The 18,295-nt window shown below is 44.0% G+C and overlaps 1 protein-coding gene across 2 annotated transcripts in view; it reads right to left on the minus strand.

The window, feature by feature from the left end:
• The window catches only part of sphk2 (sphingosine kinase 2), a 45,455-nt gene extending 27,252 nt beyond the window's left edge, over positions 1–18,203 (minus strand). The window contains exons 1-2 of one of the 2 annotated variants that reach the window (XM_084336890.1): positions 18,146–18,203; positions 5,167–6,849 (exon numbers count right to left, since the gene is read on the minus strand). In XM_084336890.1, coding sequence (XP_084193016.1) covers positions 5,167–5,629 — 463 coding nt within the window. In that variant the 5' untranslated portion in view covers positions 5,630–6,849; positions 18,146–18,203. Of the gene's footprint in view, positions 1–5,166; positions 6,850–17,898; positions 17,958–18,145 lie in introns of those variants that run through there. The other variant, XM_084336891.1, reaches the window with a different exon arrangement.
• Positions 18,204–18,295: the final 92 nt, after the last annotated feature.

Raw genomic sequence — 18,295 nt, forward strand, 5'->3', positions numbered from 1 at the left:
AGTCGCCAATAAATAACCATCAATTTGTGTAGCGTCAAAAGGCAAAAAAAAAAAAGTTCACTCGCGACCTACCTGCACAACGCCCGCCGTCCCCCACACACACACACAAGCTACTGCATCAAAGTTACTACTTATGATTAACAAGGCATTCGTTTTGTGGCATTAACGTTATATAGTTAGTGTTACACGGACAATAACATCAGCATATTATTATTACCCATAGCAGCAAGGCATTACTCCGAGTCCGTTCATAGCTCAGTTCCATTCCGTTGCTCATTCCGTACCCAACTACCCACTACTAGTTAGTTAGCGCCATCCAGGCATCAACGTGAGCTCCCGGTACGGTAGCTAGTTAGTTAGCACCATCCAGGCATCAACGTGAGCTCCCGGTACGGTAGCTAGTTAGTTAGCACCATCCAGGCATCAACGTGAGCTCCCGGTACGGTAGCTAGTTAGTTAATAACGTTATATAGTTAGTGTTACACGTTCAATATAACATCAGCATATTATTTACCCGAACACAGCAAGTAAGCAAGGCATTATTCCGTTCATAGCTCAGTTCCATTCCGTTGCTCATTCCGTACCAAACTACCCATTCTGCAATGTTAATAAAGTTTTCAACCAGACAAATGTATAGAAAGGCTTTGTTTTATTATAACATTTGTTGCAGTAAAATCATTATGTCTCATTTGGTCATGCTGTGGAGCGCTGGTCGGCGGGCCGGGCAGCTAAGGTATTAGCTACGTTAAGTTTGTTGTGCTCTCGAGTCGCAAGCAGATCAATGGCGGCATGCCCGAAAGTAGAAAATGAATAAACGCTTGCCGATTGGTGGTAAGAACAGCAGGAGGTGGGTGCTAGCGGTGTGGCGTAATTGGCCGAATCGACTGTCAAACAAAATGGTTCTATTGCATTGGCTGAGAGCTCTGGTTGAGAGAATAGTATCCATCTGCAGGCCGCCAGACGATACTGGGAGAGAAATAGTGCTACATGGCATGGTGGAATTAATACCATAAACATATTTCTTGATGTTTCCTTTTTTTTAAGTAAGTAAAGAGGCCTACAAATACAAACATACACATACAAATATACAGTAGTTTCATTAAAAAAAAAAAAAAAAAAAAAACTTATATACAAATATACAAATATCGGTATCGGCCGATAGTGTTAGTTGAACAATCGGTGGCCAATTTTCATATCGGTGCATCCCTAAGTAGCACAGTGTGTTACGAGACAGAAAGGACAGACAGAGAGGGGACAAACATGAGAGAGAGGGGGGGCCAAACATGAGAGAGAGGGGGGGACAAACAGGACAAACATGAGAGAGAGGGGGGGACAAACAGGAGAGAGAGGGGGGGACAAACAGGAGAGAGAGGGGGGGACAAACATGAGAGAGAGGAGGGGACAGACATGAGACAGAGAGGGGGACAAACATGAGACAGAGAGGGGGACAAACATGAGAGAGAGGGGGGGGACAAACATGAGACAGAGAGGGGGACAAACATGAGACAGAGAGGGGGACAAACATGAGACAGAGAGGGGACAGACATGAGGTGGACAGACGTGACAGTGGGGGGAAAGAAAACGGAGAGGGGACAGACACAAGAGAGAGAAATGGGACAGACAGAAGATAAAGATGGGAGAGACACAAGAGCCAGAGAGGAAACAAGGAAAATACATGGGAAACAGAGGGGACAGACACGAGAGAGGGGACACACACGAGAGAGACAGAAGAAACAGGGAGACAAACATGAGACAGGGAGGGGACAGACACGAGAGAGGGGGACAGATGTGAGACAGTGGGGGGAAAGAAAACAGAACGAGGGGACAGACACAAGAGAAAGAGGGGAGAGACACAAGAGCCAGAGAGGGAACATACATGCGAGATAGAGTGGAGACAGACACGAGAGATAAGAGACAGACACGAGAGATAGAGGAGACACACGAGAGATAGAGAGGAGACAGACACGAGAGATAGAGGAGACAGACACGAGAGATAGAGGAGACAGACACGAGAGATAGAGGAGACCGACACGAGAGATAAGAGACAGACACGAGAGATAGAGGAGACACACGAGAGATAGAGAGGAGACAGACACGAGAGATAGAGGAGACAGACACGAGAGATAGAGGAGACAGACACGAGAGATAGAGAGGAGACAGACACGAGAGATAGAGGAGACAGACACGAGAGATAGAGACAGACACGAGAGATAGAGACAGACACGAGAGATAGAGGAGACAGACACGAGAGATAGAGGAGACAGACACGAGAGATAGAGGAGACAGACACGAGAGATAGAGACAGACACGAGAGATAGAGGAGACAGACACGAGAGATAGAGGAGACAGACACGAGAGATAGAGGAGACAGACACGAGAGATAGAGGAGACAGACACGAGAGATAGAGACAGACACGAGAGATAGAGGAGACAGACACGAGAGATAGAGACAGACACGAGAGATAGAGGAGACAGACACGAGAGATAGAGACAGACACGAGAGATAGAGGAGACAGACACGAGAGATAGAGACAGACACGAGAGATAGAGGAGACAGACACGAGAGATAGAGGAGACAGACACGAGAGATAGAGGAGACAGACACGAGAGATAGAGGAGACAGACACGAGAGATAGAGGAGACAGACACGAGAGATAGAGACAGACACGAGAGATAGAGGAGACAGACACGAGAGATAGAGAGGAGACAGACACGAGAGATAGAGGAGACAGACACGAGAGATAGAGGAGACAGACACGAGAGATAGAGGAGACAGACACGAGAGATAGAGACAGACACGAGAGATAGAGGAGACAGACACGAGAGATAGAGGAGACAGACACGAGAGATAGAGAGGAGACAGACACGAGAGATAGAGGAGACAGACACGAGAGATAGAGGAGACAGACACGAGAGATAGAGGAGACAGACACGAGAGATAGAGGAGACACGAGATAGAGGAGACAGACACGAGAGATAGAGGAGACAGACACGAGAGATAGAGGAGACAGACACGAGAGATAGAGGAGACAGACACGAGAGATAGAGGAGACAGACACGAGAGATAGAGGAGACAGACACGAGAGATAGAGGAGACAGACACGAGAGATAGAGGAGACCGACACGAGAGATAGAGGAGACAGACACGAGAGATAGAGGAGACAGACACGAGAGATAGAGGAGACAGACACGAGAGATAGAGGAGACAGACACGAGAGATAGAGGAGACAGACACGAGAGATAGAGGAGACAGACACGAGATAGAGACAGACACGAGATAGAGACAGACAGACACGAGAGATAGAGACAGACACGAGATAGAGGAGACAGACACGAGAGATAGAGGAGACAGACACGAGAGATAGAGAGGAGACAGACACGAGAGATAGAGGAGACAGACACGAGAGATAGAGACAGACACGAGATAGAGGAGACAGACACGAGAGATAGAGGAGACAGACACGAGAGATAGAGACAGACACGAGATAGAGGAGACAGACACGAGAGATAGAGGAGACAGACACGAGAGATAGAGGAGACAGACACGAGAGATAGAGGAGACAGACACGAGAGATAGAGACAGACACGAGAGATAGAGGAGACAGACACGAGAGATAGAGACAGACACGAGATAGAGGAGACAGACACGAGAGATAAGAGACAGACACGAGAGATAGGAGACAGACACGAGAGATAGAGGAGACAGACACGAGAGATAGAGACAGACACGAGATAGAGGAGACAGACACGAGAGATAGAGGAGACAGACACGAGAGATAGAGACAGACACGAGATAGAGGAGACAGACACGAGAGATAGAGGAGACAGACACGAGAGATAGACACGAGAGAGTAATCTGACAAAACTGTGGAAAACAGGAGAGAGAGAGACTGCATCAGAGTGTGAACGAGGCAGACACAACTAATGAGAAGGGAGACAGGGGGACGGGGGGCTGGCAGGACTGGATAAGGAAAGACAAAGGACAGAAGAAAGGGGGGGCAGAAGAAAGGGGGAAAATTACTGATATGAACGGATATAGGGGAAGGCAAGGAGACGTGATGGTGGGGGCGACGGGGGTGACAGAGGGATGGCGATATGGTCCGTCACAGCGGGAAGCGTGCGATATACAGCACGACAATGAACACTCAAGTAATTTTTGTAAGAAATCGGGACTTCATATTTACTTTGTCGTTCATTTAACGTCCCACAATGCGACAAAAAATGTATCACTATATATAAATAGATGTCAGTACATTGCCCACAGTCCTAATGGTGGAGTAGAGAGGGGGCGGTAACGATTTCGTCTATAAACAATTTCTTTTAAGGAGGGGAAGGAAGAGACAGGAAGACGATGAACATGGAGATGCAGGGACAGTTGGTGATATATTATGTACAGCATGTGGGGTAGTGGTGACGGACGTAGACGGAGGGTAAACACTGGCCTTGCTACAGTATCCGTTTGGTTTATGGGGGGGGGGGGGGGGGGGGTTCTGGGGAATAGGGTGTGATGGGAGGGGTGGGAAGCTGCTGCAGACCCACCCTCTCGGACTCTACATTTGACACCAACGATACAGACCATGTGTGTGCAGGACAGATAAGAGTGTGAGAGAGGAAAGAAACGCATTAGAGATAATAATCCATTCGCTCAAAACAAACCCAAATTCTGACTAGGGGGCTAAAATAAATCTCACAGCCAATTAGGGTGTAATTATTAGTATTAATCCCCGTTAAATCTTGTACTAGAAAATCCAAACATCCCCAGTGACTCTACTGTGAGATATAATAGTTTAACAGAAGAACACGTGAACCTGTGTCAAACATGTGTGCCGTTTAGGTCTTGGCCAATGTACAAATTACCCAAGATTGGCTGCACAGTGCACACATAACAAAAACAAATAAAAAGACATTAATTTGTATGGAGACAAACTAAGCCAATTGACTGTAGGAGTGAATCCTTAAAATTGCCATTAGGCTTCAGCAAAAGACACAGCCTGCACCTTCCTCTTCTGGCCTAACATTACAAATATCGTTCATTTTAACGAAATGCTGTGAACAACATCGGCTGAATGCAGAAAGAGAATATCAAAAAGCAAGCGCAAATGTAAGCACAGTTAACAGCACTATTAGTCAAGAAGACATTAACATGCGACACACGGACGTACTCACCTGTGTCGGCGGTGACGGTCACCCCTCTGAGCAGACACTGCACGGCTATGGACCACCGCTCGGCCTCGGCACGGCTCTCTGCCAGGTAGGCCCTCACCTGCCTCCGTCGAGACACCCCTTTCCGCCTCTTTCCGGGGGGATACCAGTACAGCACCAAGAGGGGGGGAGCGGGGGAACGAGGGCAGCTGCAGCCCGCCAGCTCTGTCAGGGGCAGCAGGAGACGAGCCTCCTTCCCAGAGCGTGGCGACAAGCGCTGGACGTGTATGTGGGTGTGGGTGAGAGTCAGGGCATAGTTGGAGGCCGGAGACGGGGTGGGGGAGGCGGCTGGAGAGAGCCCCCCCGGACCCCCGGGGCTGTTGGGACAGCTGTTACCGTTGCCGTTACTGCCCGTTCCCCAGCCTGCAAACTGTGCGTGAAGGAGGGCCTCGGCTGGGGAAGGCATGGGAGGGTCTGGGGTTCGCATCCCCGCTGCTTGGGACGGGACAAGGTTTTCGTGGGTGAAGGAACGAAGACAGATATTTGTTTTTAACAAGTGGACGGCTAGTGTGTGTTTCACACGACTGGAGACTCAGGGACGATGGAATTAGGCAGCTCCTCGCGGTTTGCTTGGATGCCCAAAATGTGTCTTTTGCATCAGTCTGAAATGTCTATCCCTGAAACCCCCATCGAAATCATTCTTCCTCTTCAGTGCTCGATTTCAAGAGACAATGACAAACAACAAATCAGGTTCAGGGTTTTTTAATCCATCTGTCAATTTTAGTAGTAGTCCATCTTCCAGATGAAGGTGCTTCTGTTAGAGTGTCAACTCAGTAGGGGTGAGACTTGTCTGAGGTACAAAACTCATCTAATCAAAACTTGCTCTAAAATACTGCCGGCTCATATAGTTCCTCAGCACCGGCAATTAACAAATAATGGATAAACAGAACTACAAAATATCCCATCATAGAGACACACCTCAACATTTCACCTTGTCCAGTATTAGACAGGCCATTGAAACATAAGTGTTTGAGACAAAGATTGTAAAAAGAACAAATAAAGATGTGTTTAAATTACAGTTCAAAACCACTGGTTGTGATGATCGATAATATAGTGCAGCTAGCTTACACTTAAGACAACTAGGATACTTAACGTCAACAAAAACTATTTAAATAAATCAAATCAAAAGAGGGCACAATTTAAAACAGTTTAAGTTGCATCTGAAAATTAATGAAGTATGAATAAGACAAAAAGAAAAGGGAAAAAAATAAACACACCTTGCTTGGACAAGGAGGCTAAAGCAATTTCACTTAAGCACAAGATCGCTGTGGAATAGTGTGCGTCAAGTGCTGGTCAGAATACCACTAATGCCACAAATTCTCAGACACCTCCATTGATGTTTATCCTCAACTTCAATGACATGCAGAAGAAGAGATGAGTGGCTGTGAGCTCCAGTCCTCTGAACAGTGAGATTAGTTTCATCAAAACAAATAATAGCCTAATAATCCTATAGGCCTGATTTGTCCTCCGTTATCAGGAATGGACACTACGTGGGACGGACAGAGGACTAGACAAACAAAAATAAAACAAACAAAAAAAACAACAAAGAGACGCTTCCAGGCGACGTCTTGTGTTATGTCATGTTAGTGTCTTGAGTTCAAAGTTCAAAGAGTCATGTCTCATGTTCCTTCCCATTGGTGTTTGTTCCTGGATAGAAGAGGAAGAAAAGGACAATCAATAACTTATTAGTCCCAAAATTTAACAACGGTTTTTATTCTCTCTTATTAGAGCCACAAGGCTCCTCTATGAGTGTTCTTCACTCACGGTTTAGTCACTCTGCCCCTAGTGGCGGCTCAGACGCAAACTCTTTTCTTGATCCTCCAATCAAAACTGTTGCTGTCCGATTGGAAGAAAAAGAAAAAATAGGGCAGGATTTTGAGATAGGTCAATTAGCTTAGCATCTATGACATGGTGTGTCACAGAGTGGGCAGGATGGTCAAACATGAAACCTGAACTTCCCCATGGGGATCAATAAAGGAATATCTTATATGGACTCATTATGTGCCTCCCAGGCGGCACTTGATTTTAACTGTTGAAAAGGTTGCGTGTCTCAGTCTCGCATCACAATTAGAAACAGAAGTAGGGTTTTATACTCATGATCAGAAGGGATTGTGGTTGGATGATGAGGCAAGCAAGAAGGTGATGTATATCCTTGGCTTCAGCCATGTCTTTGTGAAATGCAGTGACTCAGAATCACACATCCTCCAAAATCCTTGCTCAATAGTCAAGACACCACATGATGATGGAAATGAAAGCTTGCTGACATCATTGTATGGCTGGGATATGTATTATAGAATATGAGGGTATATCTGTGCAAAGGTATGACATTTTACAATCACTGAACACTGCAGTACCATTAGAAATAATGTGACCTAGTGCCGTGTCTGTACATTTTTCCTACGTAAAACACGACACTTCCACACTCAAGATACATGGAGATTGAGGTAATAAAACATCCATTAACTATGGATGAGGGGGGGGGGCATTAACTATGCTCCTAAATGTGAACTATTGTCTGGATACATACACTGGGCAGGGTTTCCGTTATCCGGTAATTCCTGTTTTTTTTACCAGAAGAAAATCTGTTGATATTTAAATCTCTGGTCATAATGCCCTGTGAAAATTATTCATTCTTATTTTTATTTGGTTACCAAGTAACGCATGTCCAGTAAAAGTGTTGGTTTTTGCAGCTGAAACAGAAGTCCAAAACACTTAGAACCTGGCTGGACCAAAACACTTTTTTCTCAAGAAATATGCCGTTCCACGAGTGGAAAGAGTTCAGACAGAGTGAAGGAAATGTAATGTTAATTATTAAAAATGGAGCATCAGGACAGGTATAACGTTATTGCAATAAGCTTAATATTAAACACAGATAATATTTTACCAGAATTTATCCCATTTGTCCGAGACATTCAAATCTCCCTGGACACTTGAACCGGCACCAAATATTTTCTAGTGGAAATGCTGATGCAGGGCATACTGGGCCTTAATGAGGACTTCGTCATTAGACCATTGTTGTAAATGGCCATTGTACAAGTCATGTTTCTCTACTGTACGAGTCATGTTTCTCTACTGTACGAGTCATGTTTCTCTACTGTACAAGTCATGTTTCTCTACTGTACGAGTCATGTTTCTCTAGCAGGAATGTTGCCTTTTTTGGAATGTTGTTTTCTTCATTTTGTAGTGTTCTTTTTTGTGTACGGCGTTACATTTTCCCTATGTCAAGATAATCAAAATCGTTTTCCTTGCATCGTTATAAAAAAAAAAGAGGAAAAGAAAATAGACAATTTAAAATAACACCATGACAATTGCGTTAAAGGAAAACTCCAACATTTTGGGAAATTAGCTTATTTAACACATTGGGGACGAACAACGGATATATACGTGTTTCGATTCCACCCGTTGTGGACAGAAGCACGGATATATCTGTGGCAAGTTATTTTGGCTTTTATTCCATTTTAATAACCTATTCAAGGTCGCCGAGCTGCACTGCAGATGTACCCTACTCTTTGAATTCGCCAAAGTGCAATACAGGCCAGATCCTCTTAGGGGCGATAATGCAGTGTGCCCTGTGGCTGAACGGAGCATTCTTTTTTTTTTTACTTTCAATGGAGTTTTCAGTTAGCTGGATTCTGGATGTGCAGCCTGTAGCTTGGATTACGTTTTGGATCGTGGATTTCACTATGCAATAAGGGGATTTATCATCAGCCAATGGACATATCGATCTACCAGATGGCGATCGATAACGGGGAAATGCTCAGGGGGATCCAACCGGCTCATGGTAAGATCTTTTTCACGTAAATTACAGCCCGATCGAGCCTTGTTATGATACGATACGATCAGCGTATGTGGCTACTTAGACGAACACGGTTATTGGTAATCAATAATAAGAAACAACGTCCCTCGCCCCCCCTTTCATGAATACATGCTTGAGGATCATGCCGATCATATGCAGTTTGAGTTTTAACTGTAGCTTATGTATAACGGAAATGCCATTGGATATAACGTTAGTAGCTATTAGCCCTTTATCTAGCCTTCCGGGAAATATACTAGACCAAATGCCGTATAACGCTTATATTCACGGCGCTATAAAATGAGAACGTATTGATGATTTTTTTTTCTTTACGCCATTTTGAAGGGACGGTTTATGGACTCAATTGACAATGAGAATGGACAGATAGCAATACTATAAAGTATAGATTTAGCTAGGGCTGGGCGATATGGAAAAAAAATCATATCGCGATAACTATATGATAATTTTATTTGATTTCTCGATATCGATAATTATCGAATTGTTATAAGTAGGGCTGGGCGATATGACCAAAAACGTTATTGCGATAAAATTATAAAATTATTTTCATATAATTCGATATCGATAATTATCGTCGATATAATGTCTGTCAAGTTTAATTAACTTCTTATGCTGCTGCGAATGTCTCAAGTCGAGTTGATGTCGTCATCAGTCCGCGCACGTTAACAGTAGCCGACAAGCGGAGCATCTCATGACAATAAATATGACACTAAAACTCTTCCGCCACAATATATTGAAACGACGTCCACTGTATACCCCACCCTTAAACGTGGCCTCAGAATTCAAAACACACACATACTCGGCACGTAAATATATAAAACAACGCCGTGCAAGCTAATTAGCCTAGCTAGCCTGTTGTTTATAAGTGGTGTATTCCATGACAATGTGCTAAATATTACACTAAAATACTCTTCCGCCACAATATATTGAAACGACGTCCACTGTATACCCCACACTACTTAAACGTGGCCTCAGAATTCAAAACACACACATACTCGGCACGTAATTATATAAAACAACGCCGTGCAAGCTAATTAGCCTAGCAAGCCTTGTTGTTGAGTGAGTCCTAGTACCTCTGGGTCTCCTTCCGGATCTCGTTCGCTCTAGGCCATCTCCTTCACTGATTGGTTGTTAGCTGTTGTGCGTATGCACGTCACGTCATCACGTAACGCTGGTTGTTGTGAGTGAGTGTGCTGAGCCGAGGCTGAACGGAGCCAAGCTTGGAAATCGATATATCGAAACTTTGCGACCACGTTTCATGTTTATTTCGAGGAAATAATTTATTGCGATAGTTATCGTTATCGTTTTATCGCCCAGCCCTAGTTATAAGTATAATTTTTTTTTTTTTTTTTTTTAAACAACAGATGTATGTTTATTTTGCAGCAATTCTTTGTCATTGCCGCCATCTTTAGTGTTACATCCCCTCACACTCCAGTTCTCAGGCTGCAGCTGGTTTAAAAGCTAAAGTAAACCGGCTTCTCTGCTGGCTGTGGCTCCAGAGGAGTTGAACAGTTCTGGCTCTGCTAGTTTATTTTCGATCTTTTGGCGCTTTTTTGGTGGACTGTGACTCGTGACTGGAGTCTAGTTCTGCTAGCACACATAGCCTACTGTGTACAGACGGTTTCAAAATGTATTTTAAATTAGAAAGCAAACAAAATAAATGGACAAGAGAAAAAGAAATCTGAATTTGGTCAGTATTGTCATTTGGACAAGCAAAGCCATTACTTTAAGTTGCAGGCAAGAAAGACAAGTCTGTCCACTGTCTCTGGTTTTAAAACTGCCCTGTTGCAGGTATAAAAAAAAAAAAAAAAACGATTTTTTTTCTCGATATCGATTATTAAAATATATCGCGATATTTATCATTATCGTTATATCGCCCAGCCCTAGATTTAGCTCTACAAACAGCCCCAAGTCAGTTTACAAAAGCTGGTCGTCTCTAGTGATATTAGACTCATCCCAGTGGCCGCCAATGTGTTAACATCTTCCCTTGAGTTAGACAATAAGATACATACCTTTTTCTTCTCTGTGCATGCAGTAGGCTTAGGGAACGCCAACACCGTTAGCGTAGCTTAGCTTCATCACTGGAAGTGGGGCAGTCCTTTACCCTGAAGTTCCCTACAGTCACGAAATACACTCTAAATACAACTCCAAAACGTTCCTGTAAACATGTTGTGACCTGTGTATTTACCACGTGGAGAAATAAAAAATAATTGAATTCGACATTTACATTTTCTAAGCAAATATACTCTGAACAATTTTTTGCTGAACCACTCCTCTCTGGGCGCAGTGATTTCACGCAACGCAGTACTACTTTCTAACGTGACGCCAGTGTTTGTTTACATTTTCATTTCATTCAAAGGATCCGAACTGATTGAAGTTTATGGATACCATGCCTTCAAATCCTCTTACCTTGATGATTAAAAGCCTCCACAATTTAGAAAACAGTATTCCCATGGCTGGTGTTGAAATGCTGCTAGCTAACGAAAACCAACAAACACAGAACCGGACACTAAAGCAGACAACGAAGCATCTACTATACTTCCGGTCGGGGGGTTTCAAAATAAAAGAGCGACGTCTAAAGCACCGGAAATACGTTTATTTTGTACATTATCTAACGTTAACACGAACCTAAACTAACTTTCGTTTTTTTTTTAATCTTTCCCCCCCTCCTTTTTTCCGATTTTTCTCCCATCCCACTGTTAGTCGTTATGCCAATTCCCAACCCCCCTCCCGGTTGTTGCGCACTTTCCCCTACTGTTGGTCCGAGAGGCCGGAGACTGTCACATGCTTTCCTCCGACGCATGTGCAGCCAGCCGGCAGCCAGCCTGGCCGCGCAGATTCTCACTGGGAGAGTGTAACGTGTGGGAGGCCGCACTACCGCTCTCCAGATCCTCCCCTCGCTGAGCAGGCGCCCCGACCGAACTGTAGGGGTCGCTGTCCACAACGCCAAGGACCCACCCGCCAGCTTTCCCCACCCCCTAATACTACCAATTGTATTAGTGTGAACGGCCAGCCAAGCTGGTGACAACGCCGGGAGCTGGATTCGAACACGCGAACCCAGCGTTGGTGACGAACGCAATCTCCGCTACGCCACCTGACCGCCCAACTAACTTTAGGTTAGTTGTAACGTTAGTTTAGGTTCGTTCGTCAAGGTAAGAGGATTTGAAGGCATGGTATCCATAAACTTCAATCGGTTCGGATCCTTTGAATGAAATATTATGAAAATGTAAACAAACACTGGCGTCACGTTAGAAAGTAGTACTGCGTTGCGTGAAATCACTGCGCCCAGAGAGGAGTGGTTCGGCAAAAAATTGTTCAGAGTATATTTGCTTAGAAAACGTAAATGTCGAATTCAATTATTTTTTATTTCTCCACGTGGTAAATACACAGGTCACAACATGTTTACAGGAACGTTTTGGAGTTGTAGTTGGAGTGTATTTCGTGACTGTAGGGAACTTCAGGGTAAAGGACTGCCCCACTTCCAGTGATGAAGCTAAGCTAAAGCTACGCTAACGGTGCAGGCGTTCCCTAAGCCTACTGCATGCACAGAGAAGAAAAAGGTATGCATCTTCTTGTCTAACTCCAGGGAAGATATTAAATAAGCTAATTTCCCAAAATGTTGGAGTTTTCCTTTAAGATAACGACATGAAAGAAAGTCATATCACATTGTAATTTGTACAGGAAAACGAAATAGTCCAATATCATGAAAACTAAGAAATATATTGCAATATTATATGTTGATATGATTATGATAGGTTGGCCATATCGTTCAGGTTTTGTCCAGAGAGGTTTGCGATCCCACAAGAATTGTGATTATAGAGATGGTTACAATTGGGCAAAGTAAAATATATTGTTGGTTTCCTGTTGGTTGTCAGTTTGGCCATGGGTAGGTAGGTAGGGAATTTATTTTATTTTCTTATTTTATTCTTTCCCACGGCGACTATGGATAGGGAATTTCTTTATTTAATTAAAATGTTCACAACAACATGGATGCATGTACTCTGCCAGCATGTTTAATATCCATAATACTAAATGTTTGACTAAGATTTATATGAAACTTTATTAAAAAAAAGGTTTTTTTTTTTATGTTTTTTTTTTTAAACTCATAAAATATATTGGGTCGCACCTAAATCGGCAGGGTCGGTCGGCAACCGGAAACCAACTATTAATTTTGTTAGGCCTTGGAACAATCGCTACCGCAGCATAAGGCGACACAGATAAGCTCAAGCCACTAAATAGGGACTGACTAGTACCTGGCTGTATAATTACTGAATGACTGTCGATACATCCATTTTTTCTCCCATTTTCTATATTTTCTCCCATCCCAATTTTCGTATCATCCAATTCAACCCTCCCCTGTCACGGACGCTGTTTCTTGCCTCCCACAAGCCGGCTGCAATGTGGACTAAGTCATACATAGCACAAGTCCCCTCCGGTACTTGAGGTAACAGTAGACGCATCTTTTCACCTGCGCAGCTCGATCTCTCAGTGGCGAGGAGGCTCACGCTGCCCCCGACACTTCCTGATTCTACTGCGCAGGCGCACCAACCGACCTGTAGGAGTCGCTGTCCACAACGCCCGATCCCCACCCTTCAGTTTCCCTCCCAGTAATACGGCCAATGTGTATTACTGTGGACGACCAGCTAAACTGAAAGCAAATGTGGAGCGCTGGGCTCGAACTGACGAGCCCAGCGTCTCCAGCATTTCGTGGCGAGTGCCTTGCCCACTACGCCACGTAGCCGCCCGACTGTCGATACATCCATGTTAATTTACACATTACTCAATTGAACATAATGCACATTTACTCTAAACTATTGCCATACTGATCTCGATTTTAGTCTTGAAATGTTCTCCACTTTGAGTTTTTTTTTTTTTTTTATGAAAGAGTTTTGTTGTTTATTAGAATTATTCCATACTATATGTCCACAGTCTGGGAGCATGTGCACAGGGAGGCAATTCCCTACCACTGTACTTGTACATTGTGTGTATGTGACAAATAAAACTAACCAGGCCTACAATAAAAAATAAAATAAAAAACTACTTTTTGTTTCCCATGCAGCACCAGCCTGCCACTACACCAACCAACACCCCGACCCACCCACACACCCCCTCAGTTTCCATGTAATCATTATTAAATTTGACTGCTAATAGGCTGGTGTGTAAATGACTAGATGCTCGGCACAATTTTGCAATGTAATTTGTTACTCGACTAAAAATGTCTACATGCGACTTCCAACTAGTGTCAAATTGTAATGTCATGTGGTGGTAAGTTACCAACTTTGGATGCAAGACCCGAGCAAGGGATAATAATACTAGCCAGGAAACATTATGTAAGGTGCAGTGCTGCAGGCGAAATCAATACTAAGTTGACCGATGTCCAGGTTTGATAAACGAAACAGCCCCCTCTCTCTCTCTCTCATGCCCATTGTTACACCTCGCGTCCTTGAGGCGCAGCAGGGCGGGACACAGAGCAGTAATGTCAGTCAGGGCTGCTTTAGTCTCAAACACAATGAGTGACTGATTGATTGAAAACTTTATTAAACAGATTGCAGAATAGGTACAATACAGTACGGCTCAATACACACAATTGTTAAGGGGATGCAGACCAGAGAGAGACTTTCGTCTTGTTTACATCAGAGTCCCTCATTTTCAATTCATAGTGACTGGGGAATATTTTAGGCACATTTTCGGTGGGTGGAACTGAAAACACAACAATGACCACTACTAGCTTAGCCCACAAGAAGCAGACAACTTGTCTACGAGTTAACCTATCTAACGGACTCAACTTCACTTCTACTAGTTGACATTAACATGAAGGTTGTGGATGTTCGAGGTTCTAGAATGTTCCGGAAGGTTGTGGATGTTCGATGGTCTAGAATTGCACGGTCATCGTGGTGCATACAAGTTTTACTGTAACTGTCTCTCTTGCAATGATGAAGCAACTCGTCTTTGATGTTTACTGATTGGCTTTATTTCCGTTCGAAGAGAACATCTTTATTCCGAACCGTAAAACTGTGAAAACATACATGAAATACAATCAATCACGGATCAAACCATAACAACATACATACAATTTATTCGTTGCAAGGGTGGTTGTTAACCCAATGAACTTAACTACAAGCGCATTACGGCCCCAAACGTACCTTGTTGACTGCATGCAATATGAGAGGACAGTTATGGAGCTCTGGTGTCGATGTGGCTTGTCTGAAGATGGTGGAGAAGTGAAGGAACGAACCTTATAGGGAATCCCTATTTATACACTATGGGCGATCTATTATGACATCACAATGTTCCAGGGCATTCTAGCCTGTTATACCCGGTTCTATTATGACATCACCGCTGCAGCTAACTAGAATTACACTATGACACTCCTGCAGTTACAGTTACCATACTACAGCATACTACAAGAACCTAGGGGTCCACAAAGACGACTTCAAACTGGAAATGGTAACAACAGATGAGGTACTCAAAAAACTGAGCGCCCTCCAACCCAACAAGGCCTCTGGCCATGACAACATCCCCTCCAAATTCCTCAGAGACTCAGCAGCCGCCATCACCCCAGTCATCACACACATAATAAACCTCTCCATAAAACAGGGACACGTCCCCAAGGACTTCAAAATTGCGAGTGACCCCTCTGCACAAAAAAGGCAGTAAATTAGACCCAGGCAACTACCGCCCTGTTTCTATCCTTACCTCCATCTCGAAAGTCATGGAAAAATTTTTATACGAACAGGTCGAAAAATACCTTGCGGAAAAAAATCGAATCTACGAATTCCAATCTGGCTTCAGAACATCCCACTCCACTGACACATGCCTTCTCTATTTAAACGACCACATCAAACAAGAGGTGGACGCGGGCAAATACTGCGGCATGGTCATGCTGGACCTACAAAAGGCCTTCGACACTGTCAATCACACCATTCTGATTGACAAGCTAAAAGCAATTGGTTTTGATAGTCTATCAGTGAGCTGGATGCAATCCTACCTGGAGGGGAGAGAGCAGATGGTGGAGGTAAACGGTACCCTATCCCCCCCCCTCACAGTAAGCTGTGGTGTTCCACAAGGAAGCATACTAGGTCCGCTACTGTTCCTAATTTATGCAAATGACATGTCGTCAGCTTGTGACTGCAACTTGTTCCTGTTTGCGGACGACTCAGCCCTGCTGGTCTCTGACAAGAACAAGTTACAGGTTGAAAAAACCCTCAGCTCAGAACTAGGCAAAATCTGCATATGGCTCGCTGATAAACTATCATTACACATGGGCAAAACAGAGTCCATTCTCTTCGGTTCAAATAACAAACTCAGCAAGACCGACGGCTTCTCAGTTACAGTGGGTGACAATATTGTCACAAGGAAAGAAGATATTACCTACCTGGGTTCCATCCTAGAGGCAAATCTTTCCTGTGACAAAATGGCATCCAATGTAATAAAAAAAAGTCAACCAACGAACTCGATTCTTGTACCGGATCTCCTCACTGGTAAACAAGAATACCCTGAAGACTCTAGCAGGAGCACTCATTCAAGGGTACTACGACTATGCTTGCACCTCATGGTACCAAAGCACCTCAAAGGCGCTAAAAACAAAATTACAAACATCTCAAAACAAACTGGTCAGACTACTGCTTGACCTTACTCCTAGAACCCACCTCACCCCTGCCCACTTTGACAACCTAGGATGGCTTAGAGTAGACGACAGAGTACAGCAACTTGCAATGGACCTGGTCTACAAGATACACTACACGACCAAGGTACCCATGTACATGTCAAAATACTTCCCAAAAGGTCAGTGAATACCACGATCACAACACCAGAGGGAGCTCCACAAATCATGTTAAACCCAGATTCGGCTCAAACAAGGGACTAAACACGTTTCGCAATTATGCCACATCAATGTGGAATGCCCTACCCAAAGCTGTAAAGGAATGTGAATCACTACCCACTTTCAAAAACACTCTAAAAAAAACACCTAAGGGAGACTGCAACTCGAAACTGGCCCCTGTAAATGTCTGAACACAACCCCCTCCAATGTACAGTAAATTACCAAATATGGTCTCGTCAATAATCCAATGTACAGTTTTGTTTGTACAGTTGTACAGTGCCCCCCCCCCCCCCCCACTCCGTCCTACCCAACCCCCCCCCCCCCCCCCCCCCCCCCACCCAACCACCTCCAATGTACAGTCCCCCCCCACCCCCACCTACCCAATCCAATGTACAGTTTCTACGTCAAATGTATATACTCTCTTTTTCTGGGCTCTTTTTGTATCACAAACAGTACTGTAATTGCAAATCTGGTATGTCATAAATGTATAGATGTAGCAGTACTGTCTATCTGTATGTCATATATGTTACGATGAATTGAAAATGGGGGACCCTGATGTAAACAAGACGAAAGTCTTTCTCTGGTCTGCATCCCCTTAACAATTGTATGTATTGAGCTGTACTGTACCCATTCTGCAATCTGTTAATAAAGTTTTCAATTAATCAATCAAAACCACTCAGCCAGCTAACGTTAGCTTGTTGACAAGTCAACCTTTAACCACAACGATGACCATTCCGTCCGGACCCAAGCCACCGAATAGCTAGTGTAACTAGAGTTAACTAACGTTCTCAGTCCTCCTTGCCAACTGTTTGCTGTAATACAGTCTGTTGATCAGCTAGTAAACTGTCACGTCGAGCAGATCACTTGGTAAACGTTAAGCTAACTAACGTCACTGTAGTTGTCGCTGCTAACGGACACCAGTTAGCACAGAGCTAGCTCCAGTAGTAGTCCCTGATTTAACGGTCGCTATATGATTAAGCTTTTCAAACTTTATCTTCGGAGAAGTTTTGATGAAGCCAGATATATCTATCAATAAAACAAAACTGGTTCCGCGTGTTTTTACCTCAGATTTGATTCCGACCACAAGCTAACCAGCCGGTGGTTACAACGTTCATTCCAACTGTGATCTCTTCTGGCTTTGATTGTAAAACGTGTGGTGGAGTAACTTAGTGTTACGGAGCCCCCGTTTCCTACTCAAATATCTAACCATCTGTTGGCATTTATTTTAACAAAAGGCTGAGCCAAAGAAGGTGAAAATGTTGCTTATCTAACAACGCGGTCAAAAGACAAGACGGAAAAGTTTAAATTACCTCATTTTGCTGGCTGGCTGCCCCTGGTCCCTCTCCGAACAGCTCTGCTGCGCTCAGGAAGTGTCTGAGGCCAGGGGGCGGGACCACGGGAGTTTGAGCGGCGGAGAGGAAGTCCAATGACTATAAGGAAAACATTGCAACAACACCCAC

The sequence above is a fragment of the Notolepis coatsorum genome, assembly GCF_963971535.1.
Source record: "Notolepis coatsorum genome assembly, chromosome: 19".
Classification (NCBI taxonomy): Eukaryota; Metazoa; Chordata; class Actinopteri; order Aulopiformes; family Paralepididae; genus Notolepis; species Notolepis coatsorum.